The following is a 9,848-nucleotide window of genomic DNA, read 5'->3' on the forward strand; positions in this document are numbered from 1 at the left end:
TAATTTCATATGTTGTGTTATGAGTGAGTTTCTCCCTTATTGACGATCTTTGGCTCAACAAAAAAAACTGTCCCATCATCCACCGCGGCATCTTTCTCATTCCAGCTGTGTGGGGCTCCGGTCCGAGCGACACAGATGTCTCTGTTTCTAACGGGAGTGTCGGTGTAAACGGATCAGAGCAGCGGAGCCCGGTGCACCGGTGTCCTCGCTGACGGCGGATGCCGCTCACGGTGCGGACTTCAGCCCGGAGGAGGAGAAAAACCCCGGATGAGAAGCGACCTGGAGAGTCTACTTCTGCTGCTCAGGTCCGGAAAGCTAACCGTGCTAGCATGCTAACAGGCTAACAGCAACCTTTCGGTGTTTTGTGTCTGTAACGGAGCTCCGTTTATCAGTGTGAGCACATCACGGCACACAGGTGCCGGTGCTCATCGCGGGGTGTGAAAAACACTGAGTTTGACACAAGCAGAACATCTGAACCGCCGCTTGGCTAAATGCTAACAGAGCTATGTGTTAGCATGCTAGTCTGTTAGCAGCTAGCAATGTCAGTAATGTAGTCTTGTTCTGTGGCGGAAGGATTCTGATCCGTTACTGCAGTAACAATACCAACAGCACACAGTAACTATACTCAGTTACACTGATGATTTCTGCCCCGAATTAGTGACAAGGTTGTTTTATACTTGGAAATATTTAAAGTTTATTTTCTACCATGAGCGTCACTGTACTGGCTCTGTGAGAAAACTAAAACGACAAATTTGCTGATGGAGTTTGGTGAACAGATGTTAAAACATGCTGGATCATTTTAACCTTCTATATAAACTGTATACTTATTATTCTGTGTAATATAAATGTGTTTACTGTGGTTGATTCAGACGAGAGCAGTAAAGCAGCGAGGGAAGAAGTATTCCGATCCTTTACTGCAGTAAAAGTAACAATATCATACTGTGAGGATACTCTGTTAGAGTAAGAGTGCAGCTTTGAACTGTTCCTTTGGTAAAAGTATTAAAGTATAATCTGGAAACATTAAAATATAGTAATATAATGTGGTTTTTAAAGCTGAACCCCAAAAAACTGAAGTCAAAAGTCAACGACGGGGATACATTTGTCACCTGGTCAGTCATTAATCCCTCCTCCTGTGTGTTTCCAGGTGATGGCGCCCACACGGATGAAGCTGCGAGTGCGTCGCCGTGACAATGTGGCCGCAGGTGCCGCAGCAGGAGGCGGTCAGCCAGAGGAGGAAGAGGAGAGGAGCCGAGAGAGCAGTGGTCGCAGCAGCAGGAGGAAAACCACCACGTCAACCACAGCTGCTGCCGCCTCCTCCTCCTCGTCTCCTCCTCCCTCCTCCTCCTCTGCCTCGGCATCGGCGCGGGCAGTGATGGCGGCGGAGGAGGCATCGCCTGATTCCAAGTGTCCGATCTGCTTGGACCGCTTCAACAACCTGGCGTACCTGGACCGCTGCCTGCACCGCTTCTGCTTCCCCTGCATCCAGGAGTGGTCGCACAACAAGGCTGAGTGTCCGCTCTGTAAGCAGCCCTTCGCCTCCATCCTGCACTCCGTCCGCGCTGAGGACGACTTCAAGGAGTACACGCTGCGGCCGGCGCCCGCCAACAGCAGCGTCGCTGCCACTGTGGCGATGGTGGCGGCGATGGCTTCGGCAGCGAGGAGCGACCACCAGATGAGGCTGATGCTGAGGAGGCACAGAGGGCCGGACGGCGGGGAGACAAACACGAGGAGGCGGAGGAGGGAGAGGGGGGGGAGAGGCAGGAGGTCGGGGGTGTGGGAGTGGTACCTTGACTCTCCTCCTCTGGCTCTCCCTCCTCTTCCTCACCATCCCGCTGTCTCTCCCGTTGTGGCAGAGGACAGTGAGGAGGGAGAGGACCTGGAGGAGCAGAGGATTAGGGGAGGAGCTGATCTGGCGGAGCGTGGCGTGATATTTGAGGGGCTGACGGGACTCGGGGGAGCGGTGGCACCTGTGGGCCCCAACGACCGGGCTTCACGGCGGCTAATGACCCGACTGGTGGCGAGGCAGCGGCTGCAGCGAGAAGGTGGAACTGTGCGGCGGCTGAGGGAGCGCGAGACAGTGGCCTTCCGCCGTGCTCTCTACCGGAGCGGCATACGGGTTCGTGGCGTTGCTGGAATCAATGGCAATGGTAACCAGGGGCAGCAGCAGCAGCGTGACATCACAGCAGAGAGCTTCCGCCGCAACCCCACCCACCTGAACAGACTCCGCCCCTGGCTGCGGCGGGAGCTCACGGTGCTGTATGGTGCACACGGTTCACTCGTCGACATCGTCCAGCGCATCATCATGGCACGGCTTGCCCGCCACGGTCTGGAGGACACGCCCACCGTAGAAGAAGAGCTGCGACCTTTCCTGTTGGCCCGCACCGACCACTTTCTACATGAACTGGTCAGCTTCGCCCGCTCGCCGCTCAGCCTGGAAAACTACGACCTGCAGGCGGTGTACGAGCCACCGGCTGCTGCCTTGGAGCTGGACGGCACGAGCAGCTCCAGCGAGAGCAGCTCGGTCATCGCCATATCAGAGGGCGAGGAAGAAGAGAGGCAGGTGGGAGGAAGATCAGAGGAGAGGCAGCTGGTGAGGGCGGGGGGCGCTCACGATGATGTCATCCAAGCAGGAAGCTGTCTCAGTCTGTCCGCCTGGGACGATGAGACTCCAGGACCCTCGTACTCCACCGCCGAGCCGTCATGTTCGCTCGCCTCGCTGTCTTTTAGCCCCGCCCCACAGGAGGCAGCCAATGAGGAGGAGGCCGGGGAGAAGCGGGACGAGGAGGAGGAGTGTCTCATAGTCGGATACAAGAAGCCAATAGCGGAGCGGACTCCTGAGTTGGTGCAGCTCTCCTCCGACACCGAGGAAGAGGAGGAGAAGAAGAAGGAGGAGGAGAACGCAGCTGAGAAACCTCCTCCCCTCCCCTCCACCACTCCTCCCCTCTCCTACCTACCCACAATCCCCCCCTCTACGTCAGGCGCCTGCAGCCGCGAGCAGGATGACCAGTCAAAGGAGAAAGATGAGGAGCACCGCTCACGTGCACGCTCGTGGTCGGGCAGCTCGGGAAGAAACTCTGTGTGCACTCTCAGCCCGGTGACGCCTGGAGAGAGCGAGCTGCGACGGGAGAGCTGGAGAGACAGGAAGTCCTGCAGCGAAGTGACGAGGGAGAAGAGGAGGAAGAAGAAAAGGAGGAGGAGAGGGCGGGACAGGAGCGGCGACCGGCTCAGGAAGAGCGGCACCCTGTACAACCCAAACCGCTCCATTTATCCTGCGTTGATGCGTCACCGCTCTCCCTCGCCATTTCACTCCAGCGTTGAGTCAGGCTCGCCACTGCCGCCTAGCCCAGACGACTCCAGCTGGGAGTACCCATGTTCCCAGGTTTCTCCTCTCACCTCCTCCGTCTCCTCACCTTCCCGTTCCTTCTCCTCCTCACCCCTTTGCTCCTCCCCACAGCCGTCGTCACCGACAGCACAGACGCCCTCGCTCTCCCCCAGCAACAATCACCATGGAGAAAAACCAGGCGGGAAGAGGAAGTATAAGAGCCGCCACCTGGACAGCGATGACAAGGACCCCACCTGGAGGCCGAGCAGCAGCCACTGCAGGGAGAAGAGGAGGGAGCGGGGGGTGAAGGAGAGGAGGAAGAGGGGGAGAGATGGGGGGAGGAGAAGAGAGAGGCAGAGGAGGGATGTCGGAGAGAGGTGAGAGGAGACACCTCCTGTTTCTGTTTTGAGATGACATTGTAGACGTTTCTGTCATGAACAAAAAGTGTAAACCTGTTTCCTGTCCGTCCTCCAGCAGCAGCAGGAGGAGCAGAGAAGACCGGAGTCCCAGCGTGGAGATCATTTATGAGGGCACCATCACCTCCAGCATGACACAATCCCCCGCACGCAAACGCCGCAGGAAACGACACCGCAACACACAACACAGCAGGTACAGCATGTCAGTCGTAAATTTGAATTAAAGCTGCAAGCAGCGATGAGCACCCCTTCGTACCTCGCCGCCAATGGGGTTGCTGGCGGGATGTTGGTTGACACAGCTGTGCATTTACTCTAATCAGACATGAGAAGTTTGAGGCAGATTTGACCACATACAGTAGAGTTACAAACTACTTCCTTTTTCATGGCAAAACATTCAGTGCTTCCCAGAGTCAAGGATGCTTCCTTGGTTGGTTGGTTGGTCCTACAGAGGCTAGGCAATACTCCTTCTTAGCATTCGGTGAACACACATTGGAACAGGCCAGTGAGTGCCCAGGTGTGTATCATTAAAGAAAGTTTTCTGAAGGAAGGACTCGGTCCTTGGTAGAATTCGAAGGGTCCTTGACATTGGAACAGTCCTCTGGCGGGATTCGATTACATCCTTGAAATTCAGCCTTTTAAGGATCCTTCCTTGACTTTGTGAAGCACCAATAGAATTTCAACGCCTCGCCATAGCCACACCCTTCAACGAAAAGCTTCTTAATTTGGTATCATCAAGGCAAGTGAAATCTCTCGGAGTTCATCATCAAAACACAATACCTGAAAATACCCCAAAAAATAAAAATTGAATTCAAAATGGCTGACTTCCTGTTGGGTTTAGGATGACTACAATGGTTCCGCCCAAAGCTGAAAGAAACGTGGGTTGGTTCCCTAGATAGAACAAAGGTTTCAAGAACCAGAGCCAGTTTGGTGGAAAGGGGTTACAGGTGAAACATAACACAGGGGCTGATAGCTGAATCAAGACATTTCGCTATCGAGACATTTTGTCGCATTCAAGCACAAAATCCATAAAATATCAAATTTTTCATCAGTTGTTATGCATGTACAAAGTTTTGTGAGTTTTTGAGCATCTTTAGCCCCTCAACGCAGCAATTCATTTTGTGAAATAATAACAGAGTGATTTCAATCGAGTCCTTGCACCAGACGGTTCCAAGGGCCCTAATCAAGTGCCAAATTCATCACCGTTAACTGACTCTGTAGGAAACGTTCGATTTGGTTAAAACGTGTGATATTACCAAAGATATTCAGTTCACTGTGATGTTGGATAAAGAGTGTTAACATTCTGTCCGTCTGTCGCAGCTCGCCGGTTATCATCACCCTCGACAGCGACAGCAGCCACGACGACGCCAACAACAAAAACAACCACAGCAGCAGCAGCAGTCCCCTCAGCAGCCAGCAGACCGTCGACTTCTCAGACCTTCCTCCTCTCCCGTTGGTGCATTCCGCTGGTGTGGGCGGAGCCTTGAATGCAGAAATTGGCGAGCTTCCTGTTGACATCCTGGACCGAGGGTCTGATGGGTCAGAGACCGAGCCAGCGGACCAACCGGAGGCTGCAGGTCCCATCGCCATTGACAACAGTGATCATGACGTGGACGTGGAAAACGTTGAAGAGAGCGGTTCACTGCTGGGACTGGATGAGGATAAAGGACAAATGAGAATGGCTGATACAAAGTTAACAGCTCCTGGTAATCAGACAGGAGCAGGAGGTGTGGAGGGCGGCTCTCAGCCAACAGGAGCGATCGATGCTGCTGCCACATCAACAAATCTGGTCCGCAAAAGAGACGCTGAGGTGTCGACCTCTGACAGCCATCTGCTAGCAACCATCCTCAATGACCTAAAGGGAATCACTGCACCTAAATGTGACCTTTCTCTGAACTTTGAGCCCAGCCGTTCACCTGAAACCAGAAACAAGCGTTTTAAGAAACAGTGTGAGGTCAGTCAGTCTCGCTCAACCCAGGACGACTGGTTGGCTGAGACAAGATATCATAATACAGATTTGTCTGACAAGCGACTGTCTTATGATCTTGTGGACGAAAATCGGGGCTCTGACTTGCCGACATATCGTACCTCCATCCGCCCGCTACCTCCTCTTGAGCAACCTAAGGAGTGTAGGGTCAGAGAGGAGGGCAAGGACGCCCCTCCACTCCTGAAAAGGGCAAGTCCTGTAAGGTCATACAACAGAAATACTCCACCGCCATTAAAACACAAAGATCATGGAAGCCCACACCTGTCGCCCATATCTCCGATTGACTTGCACTCACCATGTACCTCTGTTGGCGCTGACCCAGTTGGTGTAAATTCTCATGTTGACCTTAATTCAGATCCTGCTGTCTCCTCCATTGACTCCTGTTTGGGTGCTGAGCTGCCTAAAGACAATCAGGCCATCCCTGGCATTTCAGCGCTGAACCAACATGTCACAAACACTATGGCACAGAGAGGAGAGCCGGCGTCTACGAGCAGCATTTTAGCTGATGACATGCATTCATCCTGTCATCTAGCACTCATTGACTCCCATTCAACTGCTCCTTCTAAACGTGGAGCATCAACTGTCAGCATCCATTCCATGAGTCACAAACATCCCATTGATTTCCATTCTTCTTCTGGGTTGGAAAATAGTTCCACAAGTGCTGACTGCATTTCACATCTGGGCTTCAGTTCTTTTCATTCTTCAAAGGTACATTCCGGTCGTGACAGCACAAAGGAAATATCTTCCTCTGGTCATAGATCTTCACCCATTGACTTGCAGCCTGTAAATTCTTTATCTCCCATTGATTTCCATTTGGCCAAAACTGGCTGGTTCAGAGAGAAACCAGCTCACACTGACTCTACCTCCAGGAGTAACACTATGAGCTCAAATTCCAGTCGGGTAGCACCCGTTGATCCCCATCCTTCCAGCAGTGTTTCTGCTGAAGGGACACCGGGAGGTGGTGATGTTTTCTCAGGAGTCAACTTTAATGACACATCACCGCCTGTTTTCGTTTCATCCATTGATTCAAGGACACAGAATCTCTGCTCACCCATTGACTCTCACCTGTCCAGTTTGAGAGAGGACTTTTCAGAAAGGCGTCTACCCTGTAGAGTTAGCTCAGTGCCAACAACAGCTACCAGTGGCAGGTTGTCACCCATTGACGTGCATCCTAGTAGTCCCAAATTCAGAGTTGACCTCCACTCTTCCACTGCAGCTTCAGAAGGACTGACGGACAGCAAAGCAACATCAATAGTGAATCATGGGGTGAGATCGCCCCATGGTCACCTGCCACCCATTGATTTGCATCATACAAATCCTGTGCCACCTGGTAATGCACATTCTTCTGTCTCTGTCCGCGCCATGATGGATGAACACTTGAACCACACAGCCTTACCCTCCGCTACCTTCCACACATCACATAAAAAGTGCAGCTCACAGTCCGAGCCTACCGTTGAATCCCACTCAAAACTTCTCAACCTCACCGACTCTCATTCAAAACCTCGCAACCACTTTGATTCCAGATCCAACCCACAGATCTCTATTGATGCCTGCCCAAAACATAACCTCCCCATTGACTCTCATCCAAAAAACTCCCAGAGAGACTTTCAGCTCCCCACTGAATATGTCATCACATCTTCCCACCAGTCTGTTGACAACCAGTGGAACTCTGACGCCTCCATTGATGCCCACTCAGACTCTCAGTCGCCCATTGACGAACGCTCGGCCAGCAGCGTCTGGAATACACACACGCACTCTGCCACGTAGGACATACACATACACACACAAACTTCTGGAATGAGAAGAGATTTAAATGTTTTGAATTCTTAATTAAGAAAATATGATGAAAGAACTGCTGATTTTTTTTTTAACCTGTTATTATTTTTGTTTATAAGATAAATTGTGTTCATTAAGATGTAACCTCTTTCTGCCGCCTCATCCCGGAGATCACGATGCTGTTTGATGCCGTACGTCTGTGTGTGAAGAACGTTGTTCAGTAATTATTTTCAGATGTGACATGGACAAATCGATATATTCAGTCTCAAGTACTGACGTATATTTTTACATTTTTAATGTAACAATTTTTAGTTTGCGACTGAAGAAGCAATAGAATAAATCAAATTGTTAAAATTAGGTTTTAAACAGCTTCTTTAGCGATTAAATCATCTGATTACCAAGGACGAAAAGATGATTTAAAAAAAAATATTTTTGATTTCTTCTGAGGAATTCAGGAGGTAAGACGCAAAGTCCAGTCACATTGGAAATATCCGTCAATGTCTGGATGGAGCTGCAGTTTCATCCTGGTGTGTTGGACATGTAAGTGTGTGTGTGAATGTGTGTGAGTGTAAAACGTTCTGTAGGAAAACCTCACGAATCAAAGAATAAAGTTTGGTCAGAAAGTGAGACGCTGTTTGTGTGTATGTCAATCCAGATCCTGATATAGCAAAAAATTAGGCCTGAACGGAATCTGCGAATTGTTTAATTGTTTGCAGCGGTGATCCAAAATGAAAATCTGTGGAATGTTTTTGTTTGTGTTCATTTATGATAACAATTGTTTTTGAACAAAAACAACCTCACACAATACATTTAAACCTAAAATGAATGAAACCTAGAACTCCTTCGTAGATTTTAGTGGAAACTTTGAATCAGACATTTGATTTAATGTTGAATACTTCAAGAAAAAATTTAAATATTTTATGAAAAAGTGAGTCAACAAACTGTGGGACACACGGCTGTTAAAACGGAAGCTTCAATAAGGGGCAGAGCGAACAAACTATCAACATTTAATCTTATTTTTGACATTTCTTCTCACTACAACTTTGATTTAAAGTTGCCAGAATTACAAGAAGCATCTATATTCCTAAAATCTGTGGGTGCAGATTCTTTTAGAGCCTGCTAATAACTTGGTACCGCTGTCAATTAAATGCCATAAATTCAAATGTGCTCATGACTTGTAAGCCATTATTAACTTTATTCTTCTCCAGTTGGACACTTGATTTATCTTTCTAAGCAGTTATCAACGGAACATCTGGATCAAAGTGTATTTCCATAAATTGATTAGTCCATTGACAGAAAAATAGTCACCAAGAATCATATCATTTTTGAAACCAAAATGCCAAAGATTCTCTCGTAATCGCTCCTTAAATGTGAATAATTTTAGTTTTACTTTGTACATTTTTATCTTTTTGGTAGAAATCACTTCACTGTGGAGCCCCGAAGTCCTTAAAGGTGATATTTTTATTTTATTTTGTGGGGAAAAAAAACATATGGAAATTAATAAGTTGTTTTTTCAACATTTAAATTTTTGTTCATTGATGCTGTAGGCCCAAAGTGAGTCTGACGTTCTTTAATTGTAAAAATGTGTAGCCTATGTGCTGAATAAAGATTTTGTTTTTCTCGCATTTTGGCAACTAAAATATGCGTCAGTCGTCTGTAGCTATGTTATTTAGCTTTAAAAAATTAAGTCAAGCTCATACACCTTAAACACATTTAGGATTTGTAAAATCTGTTAGGTGCAGTTTGTGTTTCTCACCACCAGGTGGAGCAGTCAGTTGGTTTTTGCTCTTCCCCTCCTCACTGCTCCTTCATGCTCTCCCTTCTTCTCTCTTTTCCTCCTCCTCCATGTCCTTCACTTTCTCCTTCCTCCTCCTCCTCCTCCGCCTCCTCCTCGTCTCTCGCCCTCAGAAGAAAAACTAAGAGGGATAATGAGTCTCGAGGGAGACACAGAGACACACTTCCACACTAATTAAGACTATCAGGGTTCGATTAAATGGCTGTTAAACACACACAGTGTGGTGGAGCGCTGCCAAGTACTGACTCCGGTCACAGAAAGTGAAAGGGACGAGGGGGGATCGGACGCAGTGAAGGGTACAATGATGAAAAAGAAAGAAACTGATCTGGACATGAGACGTCAGTGGTGTTTGAGCTCCAGTTCAGTCCACGTCACGATGATCTCTGATCTCTGTTAGAGTGTCTCACAACACAGAGCAGGACAAACTGTCCTCACCAGGCTGAGGGACATCAGACACTCACAAATAAGTTTCACAGTCGACTCCATGAGAAGTATAAAGGAAGAAAACTTCCCCCACCGAACAAGACTTTCTGTGAGATTTCATTTCACTAAGAA

At 49.0% G+C, this 9,848-nt stretch overlaps 1 protein-coding gene across 2 annotated transcripts; it reads left to right on the forward strand.

Moving 5' to 3' along the window:
• Positions 1 to 92: 92 nt before the first annotated feature.
• Positions 93 to 8,125, forward strand: LOC126404275 (uncharacterized). 2 transcript variants are annotated; one of them, XM_050067376.1, is made up of 4 exons: positions 93 to 305; positions 1,145 to 3,699; positions 3,797 to 3,931; positions 5,056 to 8,125. In XM_050067376.1, the coding sequence occupies exons 1-4, from the start codon at positions 219 to 221 to the stop codon at positions 7,487 to 7,489; spliced, it is 5,211 nt and encodes a 1,736-aa protein (XP_049923333.1). In that variant the 5' UTR covers positions 93 to 218; the 3' UTR covers positions 7,490 to 8,125. The 2 variants fall into 2 exon arrangements, with proteins under 2 accessions (XP_049923333.1, XP_049923335.1); XM_050067378.1 differs by having other exon boundaries at positions 3,800 to 3,931.
• Positions 8,126 to 9,848: the final 1,723 nt, after the last annotated feature.

Source organism: Epinephelus moara, chromosome 17, assembly GCF_006386435.1.
Source record: "Epinephelus moara isolate mb chromosome 17, YSFRI_EMoa_1.0, whole genome shotgun sequence".
NCBI classification, from domain to species: Eukaryota; Metazoa; Chordata; class Actinopteri; order Perciformes; family Serranidae; genus Epinephelus; species Epinephelus moara.